This window comes from Mercenaria mercenaria, chromosome 13 (assembly GCF_021730395.1).
Source record: "Mercenaria mercenaria strain notata chromosome 13, MADL_Memer_1, whole genome shotgun sequence".
Classification (NCBI taxonomy): Eukaryota; Metazoa; Mollusca; class Bivalvia; order Venerida; family Veneridae; genus Mercenaria; species Mercenaria mercenaria.
Window position 1 is genome coordinate 57,214,353 of NC_069373.1, and position 20,043 is coordinate 57,234,395.

Below are 20,043 nucleotides of genomic sequence, written 5' to 3' on the forward strand. Positions count from 1 at the left end.
CATGGATTACATATTACTAAACCCGAGGATGGTTGACTGATTCTTTTATTTCCTCCATTCTTGAAGAACATAACATATGTACAAACAAATTTACATGTAAACAATTAAATGTTATCGTTATCTTCAAATGCATGGTTAATATGTGAAAACAAACCCCATTGCGACCCTCTAATTATGTGTAACAAATTCACGCATCGAATCATAACGGATTGACCGGGTCAATGTCTTATTGCCGTATTTACTCAACTGAAAGTGGTAACCGATTTAATTTGTTGTTGGATTTAACAATTTATGTTAAATAATAACTAGCGTAAATTCCTACTTGACATTTTTTGGCAGTATAAAACAGACATTGCAACCAAAATTTTACAAGATGATCATTATATATTTATATAGATGTGCCCTAGAAGGAACTTTTGGTATGCTTTAACTTGTAGAACGTATATTGATCAAAGAAGGTTGACATTTTTTACTTTATAAAATGTTATACACCCGAAGGTCGTCTCAGGACTGGTTCTACTGTAGTAGGCCGTTATAGGTCAGAGACCACCAATTAAAAAATGTACAGGGAACTTACTGGGAATGAGGTAAGTGAATACCTGGGAATAATGTAACGTCTGCGCGTTCTGATTGGTCAGTCATGTAAACAAACCCAGGAAGTGATAATTTTTTCAAAATTGATATTTTTTCACTGCATTTACAGTATTTTATTATACATTTTGACAGTTTTTGCTACATTTTATGTGTATTGAAAAAAAATTTTATCAAACGAATTTCTCCCGCCATGTCAATGATGTAAACAGGGGGTCATCTCATTGACAGGAAAATTACTTAGATAGAGTATCACTATTCATATGTTTTTCGTCCGATATTTTGGTAGAACTAAGATAGTTCTTGAAAAACTTGTAATTAGATATACATGTTTCGATGTATGGAAGGCCGTACACGCCATAATGTTACAATGTAAGTCTATGGGAAAACAATTGGTGGTCTCTAACCTATATAACGAAACCGGAAATTGTGTAACGTGCAAAACGAGGCTATCCCGCCATTGCCAAAACAAATGCATGTGTGATTCATTAGTGACACAATACGTTTAATGACTTAACTTTGATTCGTTTCAGCATGGCAGATTATCTGATTACTGGTGGAACAGGGTATGTACCAGATGATGGTCTTACTGGCGCACAACTCTTCTCACATGGTGATGGATTCACGTACAAGTGAGTTGTTTGACACTTGTCATGCTGTCCTGTATCATCGATCAATCGGAACTGTGAATGTGTGTTATCTGTAGCTAAAAAAGGATGTGACTACGTGTACGGATCAATACCTCTAAAATCAGAATGCGTGAATATCACCTGAACAAAGTAGTTGTTATATGTCCAGAATCTTGTACCAGTATTATTTGAGTGCACATTTGCGTCAGACTTGACTGACGCACATGTGCTCGTCCAGTCTTGGTGCCCATATCCCCACACAACCAAACACAACCTATTTTCGACCGCCTAGGACTTTATATGATAAAAATATTTACAAACCAGATTTATCAGTTGTGATTGTTTCACTGTTTACAGCAGAGACAGAACATGTTAGGAACCTTTTCCCCTTTAGCAGGTCTAGGAAAGTGGAAAATTTACAGATTATCTGTAAATTTACAGATAATCTATAAATTTACAGATTTTTCAATCTATAAATTTACAGATTGTGTGTATAAAAACTGATGAAATTACATTTATCCTCAAAACCGCAGCTTGGAATTAATTGGTTTATTTACAGCATGCATAAATTAAGGTCATTTGTGGGTTTCAGCCATTTTTAGCTCATCTGATTTTTTGAAAAAAAATGATGAGTTATTGTCATCACTTGAGCGGTTGTCGGCGTCGGCGTCGGTGTCGGCGTCTGCGTCTGCGTCGGCGTTGCCTGGTTAAGTTTTATGTTTAGGTCAGCTTTTCTCCTAAACTATCAAAGCTATTGCTTTGAAACTTGGAATACTTGTTCACCATCATAAGCTGACCCTGTATAGCAAGAAACATAACTCCATCTTGCTTTTTGCAAGATTTATGGCCCCTTTTGTACTTAGAAAATATCAGATTTCTTGGTTAAGTTTTATGTTTAGGTCAACTTTTCTCCTAAACTATCAAAGCTATTGCTTTGAAACTTGGAATACTTGTTCACCATCATAAGCTGACCCTGTACATCAAGAAACATAACTCCATTTTGCTTTTTGCAGGATTTATTCCCCCTTTTGGACTTAGAAAATCAGTTTTCTTGGTTAAGTTTTATGTTTAGGTCAGCTTTTATCCTAAACTATCAAAGCTATTGCTTTAAAACTTGCAACACTTGTTCACCATCATAAGTTGACCCTGTACAGCAAGAAACATAACTCCGTCCTGCTTTTTGCAAGATTTATGGCCCCTTTTGGACTTAGAAAATATCAGATTTCTTGGTTAAGTTTTATGTTTAGGTCAACTTTTTCTCTTAAACTATCAAAGCTATTGCTTTGAAACTTGCAACACTTGTTCACCATCATAAGCTGACCCTGTACAGCAAGCAACATAACTCCATCTTGCTTTTTGCAATAATTATTGCCCCTTTTGGACTTAGAAAATCATTTTCTTGGTTGAGTATTATATTTAAGTCAACTTTTCTCATAAACTATCAAAGCTATTGCTTTAAAACTTGCAACAGTTTTTCACCATCATAAGTGGACACTGTACATCAAGAAACATAACTCTATCCTGCTTTTTGCAAGAATGATGGCCCTTTTTAGACTTAGAAAATCATGGGTAGGACAATATTTCTATTACACAAAAAAAAATCAGATGAGCGTCAGCACCCGCAAGGCGGTGCTCTTGTTGTTGACTTTGAGTTTTTGGCATTTTAAGAAAATTCAAAGTCAACAGAAATGACTGAAAGTTACAACTGACCTTTATTTATACATACCATAAGTTAATCAATTAATTTCAAGCTGCGATTTTGTGTCTAAATATAATTTTAGCAGTTTTCAAATACTTGATCTGTAAATTTACAGATTGAAAAATCTGTAAATTTACAGATAATCTGTAAATATTCCACTTTCCTAGACCTGTTTAGTTTTGGTACTTAGAAAATTATATAAATTCCATTTATGTAGCCGTACTATGTTTTCATGAGGTTTTTCTTATTACTAAAAAACCTGCATCTTTCCTTGTCTACTACCTATTCTTGCTTAAGCCAATATCAGTATTTATATATCTTTTGCACTAAATGTTTATTGCTTAACTGTTAACACATGCTTACTGCCAGAATTGTGAAGAATCTTGGACGTTTCGACCCCAAGCAGGGCTTTTTCAGGGGGTTTTGGGAAAAAGGCCCCTGGTCATATTGGGAATTTTTAACGCGGTAAATTGTCAAATTTGGGAAAATATACTGACAAATTAAGTGAGTTTGTAATTAATATATATTAGTTTAAATCTTCAGTTTCAAATTTTACTGGTAGACAGTATCCCCTTGTGAAATTTTGATTTTTTTTTTTCAGGATTGTGTTCCAATATTGCCTAAAAATGCAGTAACTCTTTATTTGTCATGCTATAATTTTTGTTTAGTTTGTTTTCACTAAAGTTATAACTGAAGTTATCCAAAAAGTAGAATGGCAAAGTGCTTGTATTTTCGAGTGTAAAAACTAGGTCGCGAAAATATGTGACAATTGATTTTAATGATATAAGAACTACCTGTCAACATGTTTTGGGTACTTTATTCAACTAATATTTGCGTTTTTATGTATTTTGAGAGGTTTTTGCATGCAAATCTTGCATTTCTTCAGCAAAATCTTGTCATTATTTTTTGCCGAGCTTGCAGACGGTCGTGTTACTAAAAATAGAAACGAGTTGGTTTTTCCAACATTTTGTTTAATTTACTTGGTAAACAAAACTAATTGTGCAAGAATTATTATTAAAAAACAGAAAGTAACTGATTTCAGTTGGGAAATTTTTCATTGGATTGGGAATTTTTTGCTCCAGATTGGGAAAAATAGAGCATATTTGGCATTGGGAATGGGGCCGAATATCGGCCCCGTGAGATAGGGTGAAAAAGCCCTGCCAAGACATTTCGACCCCAAGACATTTCAACCCCAAAATGTAATTTTCTAGGACAATTGGACCCCAAGACATTTCCACCCCTCAGAAATAGTTATATGTTTTCATTTATATTTCTTCCATTTTGCATATTTAAGAAAATATGAATATACAGATCTATTTAAATATTGTATTTTTAAATGAATCATGCACAAAATACATGTCATTGAATTAACCGTGATGACTGGAAAGGACCGGCCGTATGTATATCATTGGAGCTAATTGAATGATTTCTTCATGTTTAATTTGATAATTTAAGAAGAAAATATATTATGAAAAGTCAGTTTTTAAAAGAATTATATCATGTTTAATATATGAATATAAAAACGTTTACTGCATTTATTGCCAAAGGACGATAATGTCCTTTGAATATATGCAGCATAACAAACACGTGCCTTTATTTAGTCCTGATAGAGTTTGGATTATCACACCTATTGATTATATCAATTAATCAGTATATTTGTAAACACACACAAGTGACATATGACAACTAATGTCTAACAAGGTAAGTGCAGTTGAATATGATAAGCTTTTATTTAATTTAAAAGCTAACAAAATTATGGCGATTGTGGTTCATCTACGTGTACGCAAATTTCCCGTGCGCTCAAGAAATTTTCAACCTCATATAAAAACGTTTTGCGCATTTTATTTTCCTTTTGTAAATTAATTATTAACTTGAGATATGACTGAATTCTATCATAAACCCTAAAAATATGATTTATTAAAGAAATACGTGTGTAGATTAGAGAATTTTAGGACATCGAAATTCATTCACGAATGCGCAAATTTCCAGTGCGCACGCCGTTTTTCAATCATGTACAAGACGTAATGCGCCGGATTTCAATCTCTTAAAAAATCGTTTTGTGTCAAAGTATTTTATTTTTCCTTCTGAAACTTATTATTTATATTATGCACGAATAATTTCTGCAATAAACCCTACAAAAATACCATTAATTAATAAATTAAGTTTGTATTTCGGTAATGGAAATTTCCCGCGCGGTGGCCGAATTTCAATCTCGTATGAAGTCATTTTGCGTGTACATATTTTATTTTCCTTTCGTATTTTATTCATTTATGATATATATGATTGAATTATTTCAAAACCCTTCAAAAATACCTTTAACTTACAAAATACAGGTGTATTCCGGTTATTGAAAATGTATTCCGGTTTTTAGGTGGATTCCGGTTTACTGTGTGACCGAAATCGCATGAAGTTGTTAAAATAATACTTTAAATCATGTGTATTTGCTAAAATATTTAATATAGAAAAAAGTAAAATATACTCTGTATAAATCGCGTGTTAAAATCATACATTAAATCAAGTGTATTTTCTAAAGTATTTAATATAGAAAAAAGTAAAATACACTATGTATAAATCGCGTGTTAAAATCATACGTTAAATCACGTGTATTTGCTAAAATATTTAATATAGAAAAAAAGTAAAATACACTCTGTATAAATCGCATGTTAAAATCATGCCTTGAATAACGTGTATTTGCTAAAATATTTAATGTAGAAAAAAGAATACGGCTGGCACATTTTCCTTAAATATATGAAATATGATAACAACTCCATCCCCCCCACCCCCACCCCCACCCCCGTGTTTAATAGAATAGTACTCACATATTCTTATATTTCGCAGTAACGGGGATATCGTGTTTGATATTTTACAACTGGAAGGAATGTCGTTCATAGAAAAGAAAAGAGCAGTTTGTAAATAACAAAAATCATATTCTTTATTCTGTAAAGCAAATACTTTAGATGTTAGCGTCAAAATCGCTTAGGAAAATAACATTAAATGCGAAAATAAGCAATATGTTGTTTAATTTCCTATTGTTTCTTTTTTTTTTACATTTTTGACCAAATTACACATGTTAATAACTATACGATGTCACCACAATCGCTTATTGATTGTTAATTGCAATGCCCCCTGCAGATAAATATACACGTGCTGTATATCAACAAACAATTGATCAAGGTGTGATAATCCAATCAAAACTGATATGTTGTTTGTAGTAGCAAATACCTCAAAAGAAGTAATTCTTACTCCCATTAATTGAAATGCGTAATCTGCATCTCTCTGCATCAGTGCTCCAGCTAGGATTAAAAAAGGGCAGGGTGCTGGCAATGAAAAGGGAAAAAAATATAACTGGTCCATGCATTTTAACATACTTTAGGCATTGACTTTGGCATAATTTAGGCACGTTTTTTGGCACACTTTAGGTATGGTCTTTTAATAGGCTATGTCTGTCATCTGTAATGCACCTATTTATTAACTAAAAATTCTGCTGTTTGTATTTTACTTGGCATTGATTTTCAACTGGTAACATTTCTTTGTAATTGCATACTGAATAACAATATCTATGTGTTTAGGCCTATTTTGTTACAATTTCAGTATACATCTTCTCCATGTAGGCTACTTGATATTTATAAATTTATACGTGCAACATATTATATACAGAAAATGAAGTTTAAACTTCCACTTAAATAAATGAAATCAGGCAAAGTTTTTAACTTATAACAGTCTAAAAGCAAGTTTAGCACTTGTAATAGACATACCGGGTATCCAAAATTTTTATCCGGATATGGTTACACTTTTTTCTAAAAATCGTCGAATGTCCAGTTTAAACAATATTTTTGAAAAATTATTATGATGCAAAGACAGTTTAACAGCATTTTACAGTATCTGACATTAAAGTGTACCCTGTCATTACATCTTAGTAAACTAATTTCAAAGAAATCTTCATGAAAAATCGGCAATTTCACAAAGCAGACGACAACCTACTTTCGATTTCAAAAACTTGTAAAACAATAAAATCAAAATATTTTCCTATTTAAATTTGATTGTGATCGATTTTTAGCTCACCTGTCACAAAGTGACAAGGTGAGCTTTTGTGATCGTGCGGTGTCCGTCGTCCGTGCGTCCGTCCGTCCGTAAACTTTTGCTTGTGACCACTCTAGAGGTCACATTTTTCATGGGATCTTTATGAAAGTTGGTCAGAATGTTCATCTTGATGATATCTAGGTCAAGTTCGAAACTGGGTCACGTGCCATCAAAAACTAGGTCAGTAGGTCTAAAAATAGAAAAAACCTTGTGACCTCTCTAGAGGCCATATATTTCACAAGATCTTCATGAAAATTGGTCAGAATGTTCACCTTGATGATATCTAGGTCAAGTTCGAAACTGGGTCACGTTCCATCAAAAACTAGGTCAGTAGGTCTAAAAATAGAAAAACCTTGTGACCTCTCTAGAGGCCGTATATTTCACAAGATCTTCATGAAAATTGGTCAGAATGTTCACCTTGATGATATCTAGGTCAAGTTCGAAACTGGGTCACGTTCCATCAAAAACTAGGTCAGTAGGTCAAATAATAGAAAAACCTTGTGACCTCTCTAAAGGCCATATTTTTCATGGTATCTGTATGAAAGTTGGTCAGAATGTTCATTCTTGATGATATCTAGGTCAAGATCGAAACTGGGTCACGTGCGGTCAAAAACTAGGTCAGTAGGGCTAAAATAGAAAAAAACCTTGTGACCTCTCTAGAGGCCATATATTTCATGGAGATCTTCATGAAAATTGGTCAGAATGTTCTTCTTGATGATATCTAGGTCAAGTTTGAAAGTGGGTCACGTGCCATCAAAAACTAGGTCAGTAGGTCAAATAATAGAAAAACCTTGTGACCTCTCTAGAGGCCATATTTTTCATGGGATCTGTATGAAAGTTGGTCTGAATGTTCATCTTGATGATATCTAGGTCAAGTTCGAAAGTGGGTCACGTGCCATCAAAAACTAGGTCAGTAGGTCAAATAATAGAAAAATCTTGTGACCTCTCTAAAGGCCATATTTTTCATGGGATCTGTATGAAAATTGGTCTGAATGTTCATCTTGATGATATCTAGGTCAAGTTCGAAACAGGGTCATGTGCGGTCAAAAACTAGGTCAGTAGGTCTAAAAATAGAAAAAACCTTGTGACCTCTCTAGAGGCCATACTTGTGAATGGATCTCCATAAAAATTGGTCAGAATGTTCACCTTGATGATATCTAGGTCAGGTTTGAAACTGGGTCATGTGCCTTAAAAAACTAGGTCAGTAGGTCAAATAATAAAAAAACCTTGTGACCTCTCTAGAGGCCATACTTTTCATGGGATCTGTATGAAAGTTGGTCTGAATGTTCATCTTGATGATATCTAGGTCAAGTTTGAAACTGGGTCAACTGCTATCAAAAACTAGGTCAGTAGGTCTAAAATTATTAAAATCTTTTGACCTCTCTAGAGGCCATATTTTTCAATGGATCTTCATGAAAATTGATCTGAATATTCACCTTGTTTGATATCTAGGTCAGTTTCGAAACTGGGTCACGTGCGGTCAAAAACTAGGCCAGTAGGTATAAAAATAGAAAAAAACCTTGTGACCTCTCTAGAGGCATATTTTTCATGAGATCTTCATGAAAATTAGTGAAAAATGTTCCCTTGATGATATCTATGTAAGGTTCAAAACAGGGTCACGTACCTTCGAAAACTAGGTCAATAGGTCAAATAATAGAAAAACCTTGTGACCTCTCTAGAGACCATATTTTTCAATGGATCTTCATGAAAATTGGTCAGAATTTTTATCTTGATAATATCTAGGTCAAGTTCAAAACTGGGTCACATGAGCTCAAAAACTAGGTCACTATGTCTAATAATAGAAAAAACGACGTCATACTCAAAACTGGGTCATGTGGGAAGAGGTGAGCGATTCAGGACCATCATGGTCCTCTTGTTATTAATTAGATTTAAATGTCTGTTGTCTGGACTTAAGTTTCAGTTGTGTATAAAGGGGTATTTACGACTATATTACCGAAAACGAAAGTACACTTTGACAGGTGGCGCGAAATGATAATGATTTCAGACTGGTTTGCAAACTGTTTTAACACTAAGGTTCAGTGATTTTAATGCTAGTGGAGCAGTCTAAAATATCATGGTCTGCCTCGGGCACGATTACAGCAGGTAATTGTTTAATTGTTTGCTAATTATGTCAATGCCCCCCGGCGTGTATCACTCGATAAAGGGGGTTAAAGCAGTGTATTATAATCACTGAGGCAAAAAAGGGAAGTTTGGCTAAAAAAAAAGAAATGAATGGTTGTAAAACGGGCAGGGTGCCTGGCGGGGTAACAGGGCGGGACGAATTTCGGAACGGGCGATGCGCCCTGCTGTAAATAGCTAGCTGGAGCACTGTGCATATATATCATGGTTCGCACAGGCCATGAAAAGTCCTTGAATTTGATGCCTACTCCTTGAAAACTACTTGAATTTTGTAACTGTCAGAAACTACTTGAAAACTACTTGAATTTAGGAAAAAACTTACAAAAGATGGCAAATTGTCCTTAAATTCGTCGGGTGCGAAGTGAAAACGGACAAACATTATAAACGGACCAAAATAAACTAAAAAACGACGAAAAAAACAACCATTACCGTCATTAGGGCCTGCCACGGAGTCGGCGATAGTACGGTACGGTACTGTACTTTACGGGTTTTATGCTTTTTCAAGTAATTTTTACACTGTGTAATTTATCCGCGATGAGTTGAAGGAAGAAAAGCACGAGTTCTAAAAAGTACAATTAGATCTATGTCTTTTCGCAAAAGTGGCTTACTGATGACAATTATAAACATTGGGAAATTCAAAGGCGAAAAACAAAAATGCCTTTGTGTTTTTTGTGACAAGATAATCGACATCGCTGCTATGGGAGAAAGTGCATTAAAATCACAATTTCCAAAAAGCGAAAAACATAAAAACAGCTCTGCCATGAGAAGTTCGACTGAAACAATTGATGCTTTTTTCGCTCCTAAGCATGTAAGAGAGTCAACACAGGATATAAATAATAACGACTTGACAATACCGCGCTCGCCCCCACCTACTGTGAAAACTGTGCCAAAATCACTGAACACTTACTTGACAAAAGATATAACATTGGATTTAAATTGGTTATTTCATGTCTCAGCAACAGTGACATTTCGCCCATTTTAGTCCTTGAAAATGGAGGAAAACTACTTGAAAACTCCTTGAAAACTGCTTGAATTTTTTTTGGGAAGGTCTGTATGAACCATGTATATCACGTTTTCAGATTATGTTTTTTAAATATCAATATAATGAAGATGGTGACATCTTAAACTTCAGTGAAGTACATTATAATTATTTATATTTGATCAAATCCCACTGAAATGAGATGCATATATCTTTCACAAAAAAAAAATAATTAAAAAGATGAAATAAAATAAAAATAAATAATTAATTAAAGAGGTATTAAAGATGTGACCTTATTAAAGTTATTTTTATAATTAAAATCAGCGAAAACGGCACATGATTTAAAATTTATTATTTTTATTTTGGGAATATAGTCATGTACTAAAATAGTCTAAGATGATTTTAAAAATAAATGAACACCAAGTATGAAAATATATTATATGAAAGCTATTTCAAGACTGATAATCAGAACAATTTGTTCATACCGTAGATACCCATGTATAATGCGCAGTTTTTTGATCCCCGGGACCACCCCCGAATCGTGGGTGCGCATAATACACAGGTATAGACAATTTTCCAACTTCAAAACAACTTTGTTACCGATGTTCGCCATTTTGGTAAAGGGAAACTACTCCCCGCGCTTACTGTCTCCGCTAAAATCTAAGATTGCCGTTACGTTCCGTAAAAGATCGAATTGTTTATTTTTCTTTCAAACAAAATTAATTTCAATATAAATTAAAATTATTTTGACGAAAGAAATGTTTATAAATCACAAAAATTATGTTACTAATTAAAGATCGAGAATTATCTTTAACCGAGATCAAACTGTGAACAACATAATTGACACGAGGTGACACGTTGATTGCCGGTAATTACTGGCTTTATGATCGTGACAAAAAGACTATCACACCTTTTGTTATCAGTTTAAATTGAGAAGCTCATGTCATTTTGAAAGATACCATTCCGAAATATTGAATCAGCTGCTATTTATTTATTCAAAATAGTGAATTAAAAAAAGGTAAAACAACAAATATAACAATAAATTTACTGGTTTTATTTTCGAGAAAAAAAATCGATAGTACCGTGAGACCGATGCTGCTCTCCGCCGTGGAGATAAAATTTATTACCGGTGTCGATGTAAACTCTACTTTCGTTTTCCATCCACCTCAAAATTGACCAAAAATTTTTTTTTTTTTTTTTTTTTTTTTTTTTCCCAGGATTTTGGACTAAGATCGGGGGTGCGCATTATACACGGGTGCGCATTATACACGGGTATCTACGGTAAATTATTTTTGCGGCTGATACATAAATCCCGTTATTTTTGTTAATAAAAGAATAATTCATAAATGATGATTATTTCGTTATTGTGACAAAAAAATCACTCATTTTTCATATGAAGGCATGTACTAATATAGTCTTTAAGAAATTATATAAAAAAGAAATTTAGAAAATAAAGAAATTGAGACAAATATAGCTTATTTTCGTAAAAAAATCTTATTTTCGCACATTTAGACAAATATGGCTCATTTTCGTAAAAAGTCTTTATTTTCGCGAAAATAACCTTATTCTAACATTTTGGTAATTAAGCGTTACTACATTTTGAAATTGCTCAATTATCTATAGATTAAAGCTTAATTACATGTATAATAATGACGACATTCTTAGATGTTTTCAGGGATATCATTGAAAATTTGAATGGGGTCGAAATGTCCAAGGAGTTGGGGTTGAAATGTCTTGGGGTCGAAATGTCTTGCTAGCATTGTGAAGCATATTATTATTAAATTATTTTGACAATGCAATCATGATGCCTGTCTTTGCAACATTTTTTTTTCATTTTCTAAGCAATTTGAAATATTTGGAGTGTCAAATGCTTAGCAATTATATAATACATTGTCATATGTGACAGCTATCAGTGTAGCAGATGTGACACCCTGGTTCTCTTGAGTAATTGAGCACATGATATAGTTCTTTAGATAATGCACTAACTTTTGGCTGCCATTTACTTAACCCTACCCCCTGTAATTTAGGTGCCAATTTAGGCAAGTGTACCTACAGTATATTGATCTGCCATGTTGGTTTTAGTGTTTCTTGCCAGACTTGAATTTTGGGTATATTATGTTTGCCATGTTGTAATGAAACTACAGTAAAAGTTTAGTGCTGTTTCATTTGCTGGAAGGAAAATACCACCTGTGGTCGAATTTAGGTTGTAAATTTTTGGCATGACTTCCTACTGATGGCTTTCAAAATCCTCCTGCCAGGGATTCGATCAGTTAGAAACTTGAAACTTAAATGGTATGTTTTATAGCACTTTTGCTGATAGAAAGTGTTAGACAATAAACCAAAGATTTGGACTTGCATTTGTACAAAACTGCACAGAAAACTTGTTAAGCGGTTGAAAACTTGTTGTGCCGGGATATATGGGTCCCCTCATAAAAAAACCCTAAAAACTACAGTTTTTAATCCTATCACGAAAAAGCAATATTTTTGAAAAATAAACTTTACTCGATACTTGTACGTTGAAAAGGTCCCCCAGGGTTGACTTGTCAATAACAACTGGCCGCCGGCCGAAATGGACAGTTCAAATGGCATTTGGGGCAGTTCAGATTCGCAAAAACAAAATCCGGCCTAAAAGGCTAAACCCGTCGACCATAGTATTTAAAGTTATTTTCACGATTCTGTCACGAAAATATAATTTGTATAACTTTTCTAACTCTCCATCCAGTCTAAAAATAAATATTACCCGCGGCTGTTTCCGTTCATAATACACAGCATGTCATCACGGGCGATGTTCAGTCTTAATTGTCGAGCGACATGTCATATTTATACATAGTGTATTTCATACACTGCCAGTGTATTTCATACACTGCCACGTGCCTGTCAATCTTTGACTAGAGAAAAACATGCGATAAACCAATGACAGCTTTGGATGTAGAACGTGTGACGTATTTTATCGGCAAAATTATTTAAGCTCCGCCTTTACGAATGATGATAAACGTATGTCATCCAAGCCAACGTCAAAGAAATGAAAATCATGTTTCACAGACTGAATTAATTAATATTAGAGATCTACATGAGAAATATTCATCAGTTATCGTAGTGTCAAAGTTATATTTTGTAGCAAAACTTCGGAATGATGAAAGATATCTGCGATTATTTCCAAGAATTTTGAAAACATGAGTGACGGTCCCGATTTAAAAGAAACAACACAAAACAAAGAAATTATCCACAAGCTCCTTTGTATTTAATAATCCAACATCGCTTATAACTAATCTGTAAACAACAATTTTCGGATATTTTCATACCTATTTACCACTGTGGAGTGCTGTTTATTGCATTATATAACAAAGCCAGGTGTTGATTATAATGTGTGACAACTGAGACAGATATTTAATTTCTATCAAAAAATATTAATCACAATCAAATTTAGATCAGAAAATATACTGGCTTTTACCTTTTTAGCCCCCGAAGGGAGGCATATAGTTTTTGAACCGTCTGTCGGTCTGTCAGTCTGTCCGCAATTTTCGTGTCCGGTCCATATCTTTGTCATCGATGGATGGATTTTCAAATAACTTGGCATGAATGTGTACCACAGTAAGACGACGTGTCGCGCGCAAGACCCAGGTCCGTAGCTCAAAGGTCAAGGTCACACTTAGACATTAAAGGATAGTGCATTGATGGGCGTGTCCGGTCCATATCTTTGTCATCGATGGATGGATTTTCAAATAACTTGGCATGAATGTGTACCACAGTAAGACGACGTGTCGCGCGCAAGACCCAGGTCCGTAGCTCAAAGGTCAAGGTCACACTTAGACATTAAAGGATAGTGCATTGATGGGCGTGTCCGGTCCATATCTTTGTCATCGATGGATGGATTTTCAAATAACTTGGCATGAATGTGTACCACAGTAAGACGACGTGTCGCGCGCAAGACCCAGGTCCGTAGCTCAAAGGTCAAGGTCACATTTAGACATTAAAGGATAGTGCATTGATGGGCGTGTCCGGTCCATATCTTTGTCAACCATGGATGGATTTTCAAATAACTTGGCATGAATGTGTACCACAGTAAGACGACGTGTCATGCGCAAGACCCAGGTCCGTAGCTCAAAGGTCAAGGTCACACTTAGACGTTAAAGGTCATTTTTCATGATAGTGCATTGATGGGCGTGTCCGGTCTATATCTTTGTCATTCATGCATGGATTTTAAAATAACTACGCAAGAATGTGTGGCACAGTAAGACGACGTGTCGCACGCAAGACCCAGCTCCGTAGGTCAAAGGTCCTAAACTCTAACATCGGCCATAACTACTCATTCAAAGTGCCATCGGGGGCATATGTCATCCTATGGAGACAGCTCTTGTTCTATAAGTTTTTGAAATCGAAAGTACAGTAGTTGTCGCGGGATAAGCCGGCCGATTTTTGATAAATATTTCTCTTAAACCATTTTCATAAGAGGAAATGTCATGGTAAATTTTAATATCAGATACTGTCAAATGCTGTTAAACTGTCTGTTCTCCATCATAATTTGTCAAAGACATCCTTTAAACTAGAGATTTGGTCTATGGTTTACGAACATGTAACAGTATCCGGACATACAATTTTGGATATCCGGATTTTGATAAATAAAAAAATTGAGGCTATGGATTTTGGGTACAGATAGGCGGGGATGAGAATCAGACAGTTAATTTTCTATTGCCTAAACTTATATTATTTCTAACACCGTACATTTCGTTTTGATGAACAGTGACATTTTTAGCTCACCTGTCACAAAGTGACAAGGTGAGCTTTTGTGATCACGCGGTGTCCGTCGTCCGTCGTCCGTCCGTGCGTCAGTGCGTCCGTGCGTCCGTAAACTTTTGCTTGTGACCACTCTAGAGGTCACATTTTTCATGGGATCTTTATGAAAGTTGGTCAGAATGTTCATCTTGATGATATCTAGGTCAAGTTCGAAACTGGGTCACGTGCCTTCAAAAACTAGGTCAGTAGGTCTAAAAATAGAAAAACCTTGTGACCTCTCTAGAGGCCATATATTTCACAAGATCTTCATGAAAATTGGTCAGATTGTTCACCTTGATGATATCTAGGTCAAGTTCGAAACTGGGTCACGTGCCTTCAAAAACTAGGTCAGTAGGTCTAAAAATAGAAAAACCTTGTGACCTCTCTAGAGGCCATATATTTCACAAGATCTTCATGAAAATTGGTCAGAACATTCACCTTGATGATATCTAGGTCAAGTTCGAAACTGGGTCACTTGCCTTCAAAAACTAGGTCAGTAGGTCAAATAATAGAAAAACCTTGTGACCTCTCTAAATGCCATATTTTTCATGGGATCTGTATGAAAGTTGGTCTGAATGTTTGTCTTGATGATATCTAGGTCAAGTTCGAAACTGGGTCACGTGCGGTCAAAAACTAGGTCAGTAGGTCTTAAAATAGAAAAACCTTGTGACCTCTCTAGAGGCCATATATTTCATGAGATCTTCATGAAAATTGGTCAGAATGTTCACCTTGATGATATCTAGGTCAAGTTCGAAAGTGGGTCACGTGCCTTCAAAAACTAGGTCAGTAGGTCAAATAATAGAAAAACCTTGTGACCTCTCTAGAGGCCATATTTTTTATGGGATCTGTATGAAAGTTGGTCTGAATGTTCATCTTGATGATATCTAGGTCAAGTTTGAAAGTGGGTCACGTGCCTTCAAAAACTAGGTCAGTAGGTCAAATAATAGAAAAAACCTTGTGACCTCTCTAAAGGCCATATTTTTCATGGGATCTGTATGAAAATTGGTCTGAATGTTCATCTTGATGATATTAGGTCAAGTTCGAAACAGGGTCATGTGCGGTCAAAAACTAGGTCAGTAGGTCTAAAAATAGAAAAACCTTGTGACCTCTCTAGAGGCCATACTTGTGAATGGATCTCCATAAAAATTGGTCAGAATGTTACCTTGATGATATCTAGGTCAAATTTGAAACTGGGTCACGTGCCTTAAAAAACTGGTCAGTAGGTCAAATAATAAAAAAACCTTGTGACCTCTCTAAAGGCCATATTTTTCATGGGATTCTGTATGAAAGTTGGTCTGAATGTTCATCTTGATGATATCTAGGTCAAGTTCGAAACAGGGTCATGTGCGGTAAAAAAACTAGGTCAGTAGGTCTAAAAATAGAAAAACCTTGTGACCTCTCTAGAGGCCATACTTGTGAATGGATCTCCATAAAAATTGGTCAGAATGTTTACCTTGATGATATCTAGGTCAAGTTTGAAACTGGGTCAACTGCGGTCAAAACAGGTCAGTAGGTCTAAAATTATTTAAAATCTTTTGACTTCTCTAGAGGCCATATTTTTCAATGGATCTTCATGAAAATTGATCTGAATGTTCTCCTTGATGATATCTAGGTCAGTTTCGAAACTTGGTCACATGCGGTCAAAAACTGGGCCCAGTAGGTATAAAAATAGAAAAACCTTGTGACCTCTCTAGAGGCCATATTTTTCATGAGATCTTCATGAAAATTAGTGAGAATGTTCACCTTGATGATATCTAGGTAAAGTTCAAAACAGGGTCACGTACCTTCGAAAACTAGGTCAATAGGTCAAATAATAGAAAAACCTTGTGACCTCTCTAGAGACCATATTTTCAATGGATCTTCATGAAAATTGGTCAGAATTTTTATCTTGATAATATCAAGGTCAAGTTCAAAATGGGTCACATGAGCTCAAAAACTAGGTCACTATGTCAAATAATAGAAAAAACGACGTCATACTCAAAACTGGGTCATGTGGGAAGAGGTGAGCGATTCAGGACCATCATGGTCCTCTTGTTTATCATGCCAAATTGTAAAAATTCACCCTGTGAGTCTTGTTCCCCACAAAAGAAATATGAGTAGTAGTTAATTCTCAGTAGAATTTTGAATTTAGAATATACAGTAGTGCAATAACTATTTAATTTTGCAAAGAAGTACAACAAAGAGTTGAAGTGTGGTGATAAGTGAGATATTAAAACTTGAAAAATGCATTCATGAACATGTAAACTCATTTTTATTATTTTCTCCAAATTTACCAGGTGAGCTCAAAAATGTGAAAATAATGGGTATATTTTATTTAAAAATGCAGTGGAAAAGATGTTCTTAAATGCTCCAAAAATGCCCAAGAATGCAGGAAATGAAGTGCTGAAGTTCAAAATTTTCCGGGGGAGCATGCCCCGAACCCCCTAGCTGGTCACCTACTTTTCTGTTTCAGCCTGTTCAGCAAAAACTTACTGACAACCCTGGTCCCCATGTTGCCATAACGCCAAAGAGCTATAAAAATAAATAGATCGGCAACTTGAAAGGCATATAGAGCAAATCTCGCCAAAAAAACGTGACAACTGAATGAGATCTCGTTTACCGGAAGTGACGCATTCTAGTATATTTCTACATGTGCCATTTTGTATGCGAAAGCAAATATTCATCGGTAAATTAATTATCACCATATGACCACGCTTCTTTTGATGGTAAGAAACTTGTACTTTGTGTCTTAAAGACTAATTCACATTAAACTTATGTTGTTTTAGAAGCTAACATGTACATTTAACAAAATTCCTAATTGGTCAGTTTATATTGTACTACTATTTTGTTAAAAATGCATGTATTTACAAGAAATTTCACATTCCGACATTTGAATAGGTACTGCAGCTAATTATGTCTCCCCCAGGAGACATATTGTTTTTGCCCTGTCCGTCCGTACGTCACACTTATTTCCGAGCAATAACTGGAGAACCATTTGACCTAGAACCTTCAAACTTCATAGGGTTGTAGGGCTGCTGGAGTAGACGACCCCTATTGATTTTGGGGTCACTCCATCAAAGGTCAAGGTCACAGGGGCCTGAACATTGAAAACGATTTCCGATCAATAACTAGAGAACCACTTGACCCAGAATGTTGAAACTTTATAGGATGATTGGCCATGAAGAGTAGATGACCCCTATTGATTTTGGGGTCACTCCGTCAAAGGTCAAGGTCACAGGGGCCTGAACATTGAAAACCATTTCCGATCAATAACTAGGAAACCCCTTGAAAAAGAAAAGTTTAAATTCTTTGGATGATTGGTCATTTAAGAGTAGATGCCCCCATTTATTTTGGGGTCACTCTGTCAAAGGTCAGGTCACCGGGGGGCCCCGAACATTGAAAAAACCCTTTCCCATCAACTAGAGAAAAACCCTTGACCCGAAAGTTGAAACTTCATAGGATGATTGTGCCCGCAAAAATAGATGACCCGTTATTTTGGGGGTCCTCCATTTAAGGGGCAAGGTCACAGGGGCCTGAAATTGAAATCCCCCCCCCCCCCCCCCCCCCCCCCCCCCCCCCCCCCCCCCCCCTTTTCCGGGGGGGAGTAACTTTAGAACCCCCCTTTACCCAGAAAAGTTTAAACTTAATAGGATGAATTTGGGCATGCAGAGTAGATGACCCCTAACGATTTTGGGGGCATCTGTGAAAAGGGCCCAAAGGGGGAAAGGGGCCCTTTAAAAATTGAAAACCCTTTTTCCGGGTTAGTAATTGAGGGGAAAACTTTTTACCCCGATGTTGAAATTCATAGGATGATTGGTTTTTGCAAAAGTAGATGACCCCCAAAATAATTTTTGGGTCACTTGGTTAAAGGTCCAAAGGCCCCCAAAGGGGGCCCGAACATGGAAAAAAACCCTTTTTCCCAAACCCTTTAAATTTGGGAACCTCTTGACCCCGAAAGTTTAAACTTTTAAGGTGGTTTTAAAGCAGAGTAAATTTACCCCTATTGTTTTTGGGGTCATCCGTTAAAAGGGCAAGGTCAAGAGGCATGGACATTTAATAACCGTTCCCAAACCCAATTTAAATTGAGAAACCCCTTGACCCCGACTGTTGAAAAATTTATAGGATGAATTTAACTTTCAGAGGAGATGCCCCCATTTATTTTTGGGGGGGGTCTATTAAGGTCAAGGTAAGGGTGCTAAGGGAAATCATTTTATGGGAAAAAAACTTGAGAACCACTTGACCTACTTTTTTGGGAAAAAAAAAAGGATGATTGGGGCATGCAGATTTGGTGACCCCCATTTTTTTTGAGGGCACTTGTCAAGGTCCCAAAGGGCAAAGGAGCCCGAAAAAGTGACTTGGGGAAAACCCCTAGGGCCCCGAGTGTTTAAAAATGCGGGGGACCCGGACTTTCGAAATAGATGATCCCCATTTCGCCCAACCTCAGTGTCCTTCGATTTTGGTCTGAACCCCATTTTCTTTTGCCCATTGGTTTGCTTTTGGGGGGGTGGCTTTTTTACAAAGTTTTTTAGTTATTGATTTTTTTTTGGTGATTACGGCCAGGGAAAGCATTAAAGGGGTTTTTTCCAAATTGAAAATTTTTGGGACGTGCGGGCCGGCACCCTTTCGCCTTTTAGTGAAAATTTTTGGGATTATGACGGAAAGTCCCACTAGAAAAAAAACATATTATTGTGGGAAAATTTAAAAACAAGGCAACCCCGCCCGGGGGTGTTGGGGAAATTTTAAAAAAAACTCAAATCGTATTTTAAAATTGTCCTTGGGTTAAAAAATTTTTCCAAAAATGCGCGGATGGTAGGTTTAAACCAAAGTTTGGGGGTTTTTGTAAACGGAAATAAGGTTTTTAAAAAAGGAAAAAAACCCTTTTTAAGTTAAAAAGTACAAACTTTTTTATCAATTTTTTTTTTTAAATTTCAAAAATAATTTCACCTTTTGTAAATGTGTCCCGGCTAGCAAAATTCCGAAAGCTTTTTGGTGTTGCCCTTTTTGTCAAATTTTTTACCTTGGTTTTGGTTTTTTTTAGTTGGGGCTTTGGGCTGTAAACCCCCAAAAGGGTTGGGGAAACAACATGTGAAAGTTGGGTTTTCCATGCCTTGCAAAGTGAAAATATGTAAAAGGGTTTTAAAACGCCTTTTAAACCGGGTTATTTGGGTGGGGTT

General features: G+C 35.8%; 1 protein-coding gene across 1 annotated transcript in view; it reads left to right on the plus strand.

Moving 5' to 3' along the window:
• LOC123528705 (inosine-5'-monophosphate dehydrogenase 1a-like) overlaps nt 1-20,043 on the plus strand; it is a 79,903-nt gene that overhangs the window by 8,568 nt on the left and 51,292 nt on the right. The window contains exon 2 of the mRNA XM_053520915.1: nt 1,125-1,223. Coding sequence (XP_053376890.1) covers nt 1,125-1,223 — 99 coding nt within the window. The remainder of the gene's footprint in view (nt 1-1,124; nt 1,224-20,043) is intronic.